Source organism: Danio rerio, chromosome 18 (genome assembly GCF_052040795.2).
Source record: "Danio rerio strain M-AB ecotype USA chromosome 18, GRCz13ab, whole genome shotgun sequence".
Lineage (NCBI taxonomy): Eukaryota > Metazoa > Chordata > Actinopteri > Cypriniformes > Danionidae > Danio > Danio rerio.
The window spans coordinates 49,698,993-49,711,446 of NC_141038.1; the positions used below are offsets into that span (position 1 = coordinate 49,698,993).

At 39.4% G+C, this 12,454-nt stretch overlaps 1 protein-coding gene and 1 long non-coding RNA gene across 5 annotated transcripts in view; both read left to right on the forward strand.

Moving 5' to 3' along the window:
• Nucleotides 1-111: 111 nt before the first annotated feature.
• LOC147839827 (uncharacterized) overlaps nucleotides 112-12,454 on the forward strand; it is a 153,762-nt gene continuing 141,419 nt past the window's right edge. Inside the window, exon 1 of the long non-coding RNA XR_015515423.1 lies at nucleotides 112-520. This is a non-coding gene — a long non-coding RNA (uncharacterized LOC147839827). The remainder of the gene's footprint in view (nucleotides 521-12,454) is intronic.
• daw1 (dynein assembly factor with WDR repeat domains 1) lies at nucleotides 681-12,263 on the forward strand. Of its 4 annotated transcripts, none has more exons than XM_087292083.1 (13): nucleotides 693-748; nucleotides 868-940; nucleotides 2,403-2,547; nucleotides 4,771-4,829; nucleotides 4,907-5,060; nucleotides 5,270-5,369; nucleotides 5,617-5,724; nucleotides 6,291-6,397; nucleotides 8,293-8,395; nucleotides 10,045-10,159; nucleotides 10,374-10,450; nucleotides 11,608-11,770; nucleotides 11,864-12,263. In XM_087292083.1, the coding sequence occupies exons 5-13, from the start codon at nucleotides 4,924-4,926 to the stop codon at nucleotides 11,896-11,898; spliced, it is 945 nt and encodes a 314-aa protein (XP_087148209.1). In that variant the 5' UTR covers nucleotides 693-748; nucleotides 868-940; nucleotides 2,403-2,547; nucleotides 4,771-4,829; nucleotides 4,907-4,923; the 3' UTR covers nucleotides 11,899-12,263. The 4 variants fall into 4 exon arrangements, 3 of the variants coding, with proteins under 3 accessions (NP_001037817.1, XP_087148209.1, XP_087148208.1); XM_087292082.1 differs by having other exon boundaries at nucleotides 4,907-5,029; NM_001044352.1 differs by having other exon boundaries at nucleotides 681-748; nucleotides 4,907-5,029; nucleotides 11,608-12,263.

The window sequence follows — 12,454 nt, forward strand, 5'->3', positions numbered from 1 at the left end:
TTCTACCGTACCCATCTTCTGATGGCTACTTCCACAGGATAACGGAGAAACGCGCTATGTCATGAAGCGAGAATCATATCTGGTCTCTTGAACATGAAAATTAGTTAACTGTACTCAAATGGCCTCCACAGGCACCAGATCTCAATCCAATAGAGCACCTTTGAGATGTGGTGGAAAGGAAGATTTGCATTATGGATGTGCAGCCGACAAATCTGCAGCAACTGTGTGATGCTATCATGTCAATATGGAGCAAAATCTCTGAGGAATATTTCCAGAAACTTGTTGAACCTATGTCACGAAGGATTAAAGCAGTTCTGAAGGCAAAACGGAGTCCAACTCCGTACTAGTAAGGTAGGTATACCTAATAAAGTGGCCGGGGAGTGTTTGTTTTAACGTAATGAAATAAAAAGGCTAAATTTACCAGAGATTAGTTGCTTCTGGAGATTCAGGAAAACTTACAAAGTTTATAAACTTACTTATTAGGCTCTTTACTAACCTGTTACTATATGTAGCAGCTACTGTATATTTATATATTTATAATATTCATAATAATAATAAAGTATTTGGAAAAGGTTAAACTGTTTCGAATTGCCATAAAAGTGTTGAAATAAAAGATGCAAAACCACGCATGCGTAGTACGCAGCACATGTGTCTCGTCACCGTAGTAACGGTTTGTTGACACTCTTGTCTTCAGTCAATGTCGTCGTGATGAGACTGAAACGGATGCACATACGGTACTATCCTCCAGGTAACAATCGCGTTAAACGTTTAATATTCCAAGCTATTCATCGCATAGAGTTGTATAGAGTGGCTGGTTCAGTTTGGACGCAGGAATGAAAGTTCGTTTGATTCTCATTTGCTGTGCAGGAATTTTCCTAGACTATGAAAAAGGGGGACAGCTGAGGACGAAATGCATCGATCTGTTAAACTTGACTCCAGAGTAAGTATGCCTAGCTAACTCATAATAAATAATAATAAATGACTCATAATGACTGAAGATGTTGTTGTGGTGAAACTCTTTAAACTGATGTTCAACACGTTTTAGCCTAACGTAAAATGGATAAAGACTCGACCACTTGGGTTGAATTAATTAAAAATTAAAGAAACAGTTCACACAAAATTTTTAATTATGTCGTCATTTACACATCATTTACTTGTTCTAAATCTCTTTGTATTTAATTTTTGTTTCCTTTTAGACACAAACTAATATATTTTGAAGACAACTGGAGTCATGTAATCCTTGACTTCCATAGTATTTGAAGAGTTTAGATGCAAAAACCTCTAAATGCCGTCTAAAATTCTCCTCTAAAATGAGCACTTTTATCAGGCTCCTGTGTGTATGTTCAGTAACATAACTTTTATGGCAAAGAACAGGTTATTTTCCTGGTCTTTAAAGTGAAATATCTCAACATCAACAAAGGAGGCTGAGAAAGATGTTCATTTTTGATGGACATTTCAGATGGCGCAGGTTTTTGCATCTGAACTCTTCATTTGTTTCTCCTGCTATGAAAGTCAATGGCTGCAGGTTTTCAGTTTTCTTCAAAATATCTTCTTTTAGTGTTCAACATAAAAAATGAACTCATAAAAGCAGGGATGCCCAAACTAAGGCCCGCGGGCCAAAGTTGGCCCATAGTAACCTTTGATTTGGTCCGTCATCCCATCTGAGAAAAGAGGCAGAATGATGGGTATGGTTTAGAGATTGTTTGCTTTATTGTTAAAAGCTTACTGAAATTTAAAGTTTCAGTTAAATAGTGTGTAAATTAATCAGATTTAGTTTAAATTTACAAAATGGATTGAGGACAAATCAAGGCAAAGGCAGATTCTGCTTGACTAGCGTATTCTGCATTAAACTCTGTTAAAATGTGATTGTTTATGTTTTTATTGCAATATCAATTTAAATGTTGTTTTGCATTAGTTAACATGGTCTAAAGTAATGTTTTCTGTTTACTTTTAAATCTTATGAAATAAATTAGGAAAATACCCATGGCAACATAAATGTTACATAGCTTGATTTATTTACCTTCGTCCCATGGCTCTCAATGATTTCGCTTTTGGCCCTGTATACAAAAAAGTTTGGGCACCCCTGCATGAAAGGTTTTAAACCACATGTGGGTGAGTAAATGATGAATCAATTTTAACTTTATCTTAACTATCCCTTGAAGTCAGTAAAGGTAAATGTGTGTGAAAGGGGATTTTGGGCCCTTTTTTGGTGCACGAGACACACTTGGGACCAGTGACATCAGACATCATTGACATCAAACCTAGCATGATGTGTCCTCAATGTATTCAAACTTTTAGTCTATTCCTCCATCAAAGCCTTTGGAAGACTAGGAACAAAGTGCTTGAGTCATATTGGTTACTTTCATGCTTTATGTGATATTTCCTCTATATTTCTCCTCCAGGACTGATGTGGAAGAGTTGGTTTTAGAGATTAGAGCAGCTGAGCCTCTCATCACCTCCTCCTGTGTCGAGCAGGTGAAACTCCTGATCTGCAAACTGCAGGAGAAAGTCAGCCAAAAGGATGAGCGCAAGTTTTACCTTTTTAGGGTACTTATAAATAGTGACCAACCTTTTTTGCACATTGGATCTATTCGGGATACTGTGTGATTCTGTCCATGACTGGTTTAGTAAGCAAAGTCTAGCTGTACAAGAAAAAACATTTAGAAATCTGTCGAGTCCTTAGAGGTAGAGCAGTATGACATGCTTTCTCTTTTATAACATCTCTCACCATCCTTAGACGCCACACCGTACTCATAATACCTCTCACTTTACACACACCAGCCACTTTATTAGGTCCAACTGCTCAATAATGCAAATTTCTAATCAGCCAATCACATGGCAGCAACTCAATGCATTTAGGCGTGTAGACATGGTCAAGACGATCTGCTGCAGTTCAAACTGAGCATCAGAATGGGGAAGAAAGGTGATTCAAGTGATTTTGAATGTGGCATGGTTGTCTTAGTATTTCAGAAACTGCTGATTTACTGGGATTTTCATGCACAACGATATCTCGGGTTTACAGAGGATTGTCAGAAAAAGAAAAAATATTCAGTGAGCGGCAGTTCTGTGGGCGCAAATGGCTTGGTGATGCCAGAGGTCAGAGGAGAATGGCCAGACTGGTTCCAGCTGATAGAAAGACAACAGTAACTCAAATAAGCACTCGTTACAACCGAGGTCTGCAGAAGAGCATCTCTGAACACACAACACGTCCAACCTTGAGGCAGATGGGCTACAGCAGCAGAAGACCACACCGGGTGCCGCTCCTGTCAGCTAAGAACAGGAAACTGAGGCTACAATTCACACAGGCTCACCAAAACTGGACAATAAAAGATTGGAGAAACGTTGCCTGGTCTGATAAATCTTGATTTCTGCCGCGATATTTTGATTGTAGGGTCAGGAATTGGCATCATCAACATGAAAGCATAGATCCATCCTGCCTTGTATCAACGGTTTAGGCTGGTGATGTAATGGTGTGGGGATATTTTCTTGGCACACTTTCTGGCCCATTAGTACCGATTGAGCATCGTGTCAACGCCACAGCCTGCCTGAGTATTGTTGCTGACCATGTCCATCCCTTTATGACCACAGTGTACCCATCTTCTGATGGCTACTTCCAGCAGGATAACGCACCATGTCTTAAAGCACGAATGGTTTCAGACTGGTTTCTTGAACATGACAATGAGTTCACTGTACTCAAATGATCTCCACAGTCACCAGTGCTCAATCCAATAGAGCACCTTTGGGATGTGGTGGAATGGGAGATTTGCGTCATGGATGTGCAGCCAAAAAATCTGCAGCAACTGCATGATGCTATCATGTCAATAGGGACCAAAATCTTTGGGGAATATTTCCAGCACCTTGTTGAATCTATGCTATGAAGGATTAAGGCAGTTCTCAACGCAAAATGGGGTCCAACCCAGTAAGGCGTACCTAATGTGTATCTAATAAAGTGGCCAGTGAGTGTATGTATATATACATACACACACACACACAAACACACAAACATAATGATACTATATTCTAATTATATTATTTTAATATTATACAATTATAACTTTTAAAATAATAAATAATATAATTATTTGTATTATCATGTAGGTATTTAGTTATTTTTACAATTGATTATTTATATAATTGCAAATGTGTACAATACTGTAAAGTTTGTCTATTTATATGTCTTTTGATTTTATTCCATTTTGCTTTATTGTAATTTTATCTATTTATGTTCCTTTTTTTATTTATTTGTAAATTTATTTCGACCGCAAGCGTCATTATAGGGAAAAATTACAACATTGATTGTACAAAGGGTTTTGTTAAAGTTTGTAAAAAATCACAAACAGAGGTTTAATAAATGCAGCAAATCATATTATAATAACTTCTAAAGGATCATTTAACACAGAAGACTGGAATAATGATGCCAAAGAAATTCAGCTGTGATCACAGAAATAAAAAATCCTTTAGAACACAATTTCTAAAATATTTCACTGTACTATTTTTTATAAGCATAAAGACTTCTCCCAAAACTATACTACTTCTAAACTAAATAGCTAAGTGAAATGCATTTGAATGATTTTCTGGCTAAGAACAGGACATCTAATATCACAAATGCCCACTGGGTGGCAGCAAAGGGAAACACCGCTGTGTTTATACATCAAAGGCATGGTAATTAAGTATGGAAATTACACAGTGAAGCTTAAAGATCTGAAATAAATTAATGTGGTTAAGTGCTTCCCCCTCCCGAGTATTTGTCCTCTCTGTCTTCATCTACAGGCACTTCAGGCTCACATCTTGCCCCTGACGAATGTAGCCTTCAATAAATCAGGATCTTGGTGAGTTTATCAGCTGCGCTCACATGCCTCCCTCTCTCCGATCCTCCCTCTCCCCTTCACTTTCCGTCTGTTTGCAGCTTTATAACCGGAAGCTATGACAGGACCTGTAAAATATGGGACACTGCATCCGGAGAGGAGCTGCACACTTTGGAGGGTCACAGGAACGTTGTGTATGCCATCGCCTTCAACAACCCTTACGGGTAACAGCACCGCTCTCGCTCATTTCATCACGTATGTCCTGAAACACTCAGAACAGCTCTTTTTTGGGGATGAAATAGAAAGCAAACAACCATCTCTGTCTGATTCTGCAGGGTTAGGGCACTGCAGGGTAACTGGTGTTGTTATTACAATGGGACCATTTGTCACTTTGAGTCATAACAGGAGCACTTGTCCCTTTTTTCTTCTTCTCTGCCCTCTTTCTCACTGTCTCTCGCTCTCAGAGACAAGGTTGCCACAGGCTCCTTTGACAAGACCTGCAAATTGTGGAGTGCTGAAACAGGAAAGTGTTTCTACACGTTTAGAGGGCACACGGCAGAAATCGTACGTCTGGTTTTCACTTCACATCACCTAAAAACCAGCATCACTGTCAGCTGTTTAACAAGCAGCTCACCTAAAATGTTCAATTCTCTCCTCATATTTACACCCCTATGCTGCTTCTTTAACCCTGTATGACTTTCTTTAGCAGTTTTTATATGACGTTTACTTTCATGTTTCATCATTTGCCAGACTTGAAATTTGTTCACTTAATCTGAAATACTGTTTATAATTTTCTGCATGTCTATTATAGGTATGCCTGGCCTTTAACCCTCAAAGTACCCTTGTTGCTACAGGCAGCATGGACACCACGGCTAAATTATGGGATGTTGAAAGTGGGGAAGAGGTGTCTACATTGGCAGTATGTATTATCTGAATCACACACACACACATTGCCACCCATCCAGCTTCATCATTTCCCCTCATCTGCTCTTCTCCCAAAGGATTTTGAATGATTTCACTTTAATTCGCAGTGATCAGTGAAAACTTAGCCATGCATTTCTTAATTAATGAACTTGGCATAAATCTTTCATTATGATCATTTATGCGGTAATTCAAGCATTCCATTTTGTTTAGCCGCTTGACACAGAATGTAAAGAAATGCATCAGGATGTAAACTGAATATGAGAAACCTGATGTTGGAGCTTTGAGGAGGGTGAGACAGAGCGTGTGGAGGTCTTTTCCTCTCCACAGCACATGGCAGAGCAGTGTGACCGAACGCTCGGTGCGTGTGTGCTGTGTAATTACCCCTCTTAACTCTCCAATTATTCCTCTATGAATCTAAATTATGAATAGCTCTACGAGTTCTTACCGATGAATTGGGGGAATTAATACGATATTTCATTGCTGAGGTAAAAAAAGACTGTCTTTTTATTAGCTCTGGCTTTCTTCATTCAGAGCCTTTGTCTGTTGAATACTTTTTTTCAGGGTCACTTCGCTGAGATCATCTCTCTGTGCTTTAACACAACGGGTGATCGATTGGTCACGGGGTCATTTGACCACACTGCCATTTTATGGGATGTTCCTTCTGGCAGGTCAGTGTGTACTGAACGTCACTGTTTGAGACTGATTTACTAACTTATCTTCCTTTCAAAACCAACCATATAGTGCATCCGGAAAGTATTGATAGCGCTTCACTTTTTCCGCATTTTTTATGTTGCAGCCCTATTCCAAAATAGATTAAATTTATTTATTTCCTCAAAATTCTACACACAATACCCCATAATGACAATGTGAAAAAGGAGTAAAAATTAAAAATAAAAATCCTAAAAAATCACATGTACATCAGTATTCACAGCCTTTGCAGTGAAACTCTAAATTGAGCTCAGGTACTTTCTGTTTCCACTGATCACTCTTGAAATGTTTTAGCTGCTTCATTGTAGTTCACCTGTGGTCAATTCAGTGGATTGTACATGATTTGAAAAGGCATACACCTGTCTATACAAGGGCCCAGGGTTGACAGTGCATGTCAAAGCACAAACCAAGCATGAAGACAAAGGAATCGTCTGTAGACCTCAGAAACAGGATTGTCTTGAGGCACAAGGTTTGGGAAGGTTACAGAAAAACATATGCTGCTCTGAAATTTCCAATGAGCACAGTGTCCTCCATCATCCATAAGTGTAAGATGTTTGGAAGCACCAGGACTCTTCCTAGAGCTGCCCGGCCATCTAAGCTGAGTGAGAAGGACCTCAGTCAGGGAGGTGATCAATAACCCGATGGTCATTCTGTCTGAGCTCCAGCGTTCTTCTGTGGAGAGAGGAGAACCTTACTGAAGGACAACCATCTGTGCAGCATTCTACCAATTAGGCCTGTATGGTAGAGAGGCCAGACGGAAGCCACTCACGGCCTGAAGTTTGACAAAAGGCATCTAAAAGACTCTCAGACCATAAGAAACTAAATTCCCTGGTCTGATAAGACTAAAATTTAACTCTTTGGAGTGAATGCCAGGCGTTACGTTTGGAGAAAACCAAGTACAGCTCATCACCAGGCAAATAGCATCCCTACAGTGAAGCATGGTGGTGGCAGCATCATGCTGTGGGGATGTTTTTCAGCAGCAGGAACTGAAGACTAGTCAGGATAGAGGGAAAGATGAATGCAGCAATGTACAGAGACATCCTGAATGAAAACCTGCTTCAGAGTGCTCCTGACCTCAGACTGTGGCGACTGTTCATCTTACATCAGGACTGTGACCCAGAGCACACCGCCAAAATATCAATGGAGTGGCTTCACAACAACTCGGTGAATGTCCTTGAGTGGCCCAGCCAGAGCCCAGACCTAAATCCTATTAAACATCTCTGGAGAGATCTGAAAATGGCTGTACACCGTCGCTTCCCATCCAACCTGATAGAGCTTGACAGGTACTGCTAAGAGGAATGGGCAAAAATTCCAGAAGACAGGTGTGCCAAGCTTGTGGCATCATATTCAAAAGACTTGAGGCTGTTATTGCTGCCAAAGGTGCATCAACAAAGTATTGGGCAAAGGCTTGAATACTGATGCACATGCGATTTTTCAGATTTTTTATTTTGAATAAATTTGCAATAATTTCAAAAACTCTTTTTTTACATTGTCATTATGGGGTATTAGGTGTAGAATGTTGAGGAAACAAATTTAATCCATTTTGGAATAAGGCTGCAGCATAAAAAATGTAAAAAGGTGAAGCGCTGTGAATACTTTCTTAATGCACTCTATGTAAACGTCTGCACTACCATTGAAGGCTCACTGAAATATGTGCTAGACAACACTATAAATACAGTACGTCTAGATCTAAATCTGGAGTAACACTCATATTATCACCCAGCCCTAAACCCTGCTCTCGTCATAACACCATGCCTTTCTGCAAAGCTGCTTTGACGCTCTATATGTGCTGTGAAAAACAACAACAATCAAATAAATCTGACTTGGTTGGCATTTTATATTCTGTCTCGTCCAGGAAAGTTCACGTTCTCTCAGGTCACCGTGGAGAGATCAGCTGTGTGCAGTTCAACTGGGACTGTTCCCTCATCGCCACGGCCTCTCTGGATAAATCCTGCAAGGTTTCTGTCTCTCCTCACTCTGTAATTCTCTTGCTGTCTCGTAAAAATCTTCTTCAATTATGATTCTTTCCCCCTGAGGTCTGTTTATAATCACTTTGCATGGAAATGGAGTTTTTCCACTGCCAACGTTTGACAGTTGCATCATTTTAATAGCAAGACGCTGAATCAAATGAAATTTGGTTGTCACTACATGTATATATTTATGTTGCAAGGATTGTGACAATGGTAAAACAACATGACGTTTTCTCAGATGGTCTTTTTTTTAAGAACTGTGAAACTACTACGGCTACTATTGAACTCTATAACTCTTCTATTTTTAATGATGCGCCTTCAATGTTCTTTTTCTTACATATTGCATTCACTTTCATCTCTCTGCCTCTGATTGTCTGTCTGTTATTCCAAGTGTGAGCGCACTTAATTATTCAGCACAGCCAAAAAAAAAGCAAACAAACTGGAAAACACAGTCCTCATTTTTACAGTTTTTGTGTCAAAGCTGTTACATAACAGCAGATTTTTGCATGTATGTGTCCTTTAAAGGGATGGTTCACCCCCAAAATGAAACTTTCATAGTAAGAAAAACAGATACTTTTGAGGGTCAATGCTTACAGGTTTCCAGTTTCTTTCTGTTGTTGAACACAAAATAGGATAAAGTGTAAACCTGTAACCATTGACTTCCATAGTAGGAAAAACAAATACTATAGAGATCAATGGTTACAGGTTTTCACTTTCTTTTGGTGAACAAAATAAGATAAAGTAAAAACCAGTAACCACTGACTTTAATAGTAGGAAAAACAAATACTAGGGAGGCCAATGGTTACAGGTTTTCAGTTTTTTTTCTTTTGTTAAACACAAAAATAAGATAAAGTAAAAACCTGTAACCATTGACTTCCATAGTAGAAAAATAAACACTATGGAGGTCAATGGTTACAGGTTTTTACTTTCTTTATTTTGTTGAAGACAAAATAAGATACACAAAAACCTGTAACCATTGATTTCCATAGTAGGAAAAACACTATGGAGGTCAATGGTTACAGGTTTCCAGTTTCTTTCTGTTGTTAAACACAAAACAAGATAGACTAAAAACCTGTAACTGTTGACCTTCATAGTATTTATTTTTCTAACTATTTCCAGTTTCTTTTGTTAAACACAAAATAAGACAAACTGAAAACCTGTGACCATTGACATCCATAGTAGCAAAAACAAACATTATGGAGGTCAATGGTTACAGGTTGTCAATATTTTTAAAGATATCTTCTGTGTTCAACAGAAGTAAGTCATTCATATTAATTTAAAACAAGGGTGCTTCGGCGACAGGGGTGTAGTGGTTAGTGCATCGACACATGCACTCTGGGGCTCACGGCGACCGGAGTTCGATTCCACCTCGCTGTCCTAAGCCAATCCTTCCCCACTCTCTGCTCCCCATGCTTTCCTGTCAATACTCTCTACTGTCCTATCGAATGAAGGTTAAAACCCTAAAAAAAACAAAAAAAAACAAAACAAGGGTGCATAAATGACAGAACTGTCGCTTTAAATGAAGAGAACAGGCATCGCTGAGAATTATGGGAGGGACATTGAACTCTTACAGTACTTACACATCATGAGTGTATGGTGTGTTTGGTTTGTAACAGGTTTTGTCTGCTTGCGTATAGGTGTGGGATGCAGAAGGTGGTCAGTGTTTGGCTACTCTCTTAGGTCATAATGATGAGGTGTTGGATGTGTGTTTTAACTACACTGGTCAGCTGATTGCTACAGCCTCTGCTGATGGTGAGACGTCACTACACTACATTTTCATACATATCTGTGCTCTTGATTTACCAATGATTTACTATTTTTTTTCCCCTTTTCTTGTCCCGTCTCACTCAAAAAAAAAAAAAGAAGAAAAAAAAAGGAATCTGTGAAAAGTGTGTGTTTGTGTTATTGTATATGTGATGCTTACTGTATTGTCACAGTCTTATAGTGTGTGTGTTTTTATATGCAGGTACATCAAGAGTGTTCAGCACTGACACGTTTCAGTGTTTATGTCAATTAGAAGGCCATAAAGGAGAGATATCAAAGGCAAGAAATCACATTATCTGTCCACCCCTGTCTCTCCAGCGCCGGACTCAATAATTCACTCCCATGCACTCATTTCCTGCCGTTCCTGTCGAGGTCCCTTCCTGTTTATATCCACCTGATCTGCCCTCTTGCCTTCAATCCCATCATGTTGTTCGTCACCTTCTCAGCATATTCATATCTCTTATTCCTCTTTTATTTTCAAGCCTATCCCTACGCGATCTCTCACCATAATATCCTCTCTCCTTTCTCCTCCCCACCGTCATCATCCAAATATTTCCATTTCCTGTGTAAAAGTGATAACTCAAGTATGCACACACACACACTCGCTTCTCCAATGCTGTAATAAAACTCCTGTCATACCAACACAGGTCAGATTGAGTTCAGCTGTCTATCTCTTTCTCCTGCTTGTTGAAATACACTCACTGGCCACTTTATTATGTACACCTTACTAGTATCGGGTTGGACCCCCTTTCCTCAGAGATTTTGGTCCATATTGACAAGATAGCATTACACAGTTGCTGCAGATTCGTCGGCTGCACATCCATGATGCGAATCTCCCGGACAAATTGGTCCAAAGTGTGCCAAGACAATATCCCCCACACCATTACACCACCAGCCTGAACCGTTGATACAAGGCAGGATCTTTTGCTGCTGTAGCCCATCTGCCTCAAGGTTGGATGTGTTGTGTGTTCAGAGATGCTCTTCTGCAGACCTCGGTTGTAACGAGTAGTTATTTGAGTTACTGTTGCCTTTTAGTCAGCTCAAACCAGTCTGGCCATTCTCCTCTGACATCAACAAGCCATTCAACCATTCTCTGTTAACCCTAGAGATAGTTGTGCGTGAAAATTCTTGTAGATCAGCAGTTTTTGAAATACCCAGACCAGCCCGTCTGGCATTAACAACCATGTCACGTTCAAAGTCACTTAAATCACCTCTCTTCCCCATTCTGATGCTCGGTTTAAACTGCAGCAGATCATCTTGAACATGTCTACATGCCTAAATGCATTGAGGTGTACCTAATAAAGTGGCCGGGGAGTGTATAATGTTCTCCACAAGGAAAACAAAAAGTTTCATGATGGAATATGATCAAGAGCCATCCTGACGCATTCTCATAACAGTGTGCAATATGATGATTTCCTCTGCCTGTGTGGCTGTAGGTGTGTTTTAATGCGCAGGGGAGCCGCGTGTTGACGGCGAGTGTGGACAAAACGTCTCGTGTGTGGTGTGTGAAGACGGGAGCGTGTTTGCAGGTGCTGGAGGGACATTCGGATGAAATCTTCTCCTGCGCGTTCAACTATGAGGGAGACACCATCATTACAGGCAATTACATACACCTGCGTAACACACATGAATTCATCCGCTAAAGCAAGCGCACGTCAGTAATTTAAAGCCTTGTTGTCAATCTTTGTGCAGGGAGCAAAGACAACACCTGCAGGATCTGGCACTGACAGCAGACAGTATTCACACAGCTTTCTCTGGATTGTGGTTTAGTGTGTGTTCCTGTCACACTGCCGTAGTATTTCTATTCTTGGAGCACATGCAATGTGTGTGGAGGATATGTGTGAGGTTGTATTTCTCCCCTTTTTTTAGAATTTTCTGGGTGAAATATGGGTTAGACGCATTAGAGGTGCGCTGTCTACTAGTACAAAAATGCTATTATTATTATTATAATTCCTAAAATATGTTCACACAACTGTTTGTTGAATCAATAACCATTCTCAGAAATGTTTCCGTGCTTGTTTCTACCACATAAATAATATGTTTTCTTATAATAGCATGTTTTTCAAATTATAATAAAAATCGTGTGATATTCTATGATCGTTTCATTGAGATACTGTAGCAATTCAGAGTATAAAAGTATCTTGTGATATCGTCACTTTTTTCTTGCAATTCTGCAGTTTTTATCTCATAATTCCTAATTGTTTTCTCTTAACTTAATTGCGAGAAACTAAGTGATTAAACAGTTGCAATTAAGTTTTTCAATTATTCATAAACATATATTTA

Coding starts and splice junctions, on each gene's coding strand:
- daw1 (NM_001044352.1), top strand. CDS start 709: ATGAGACTGAAACGGATGCACATACGGTACTATCCTCCAG. Junction 4,830..4,906: donor TTCAATAAATCAGGATCTTG/GTGAGTTTATCA, acceptor GTCTGTTTGCAG/CTTTATAACCGGAAGCTATG. Junction 6,398..8,292: donor TGGGATGTTCCTTCTGGCAG/GTCAGTGTGTAC, acceptor TGTCTCGTCCAG/GAAAGTTCACGTTCTCTCAG.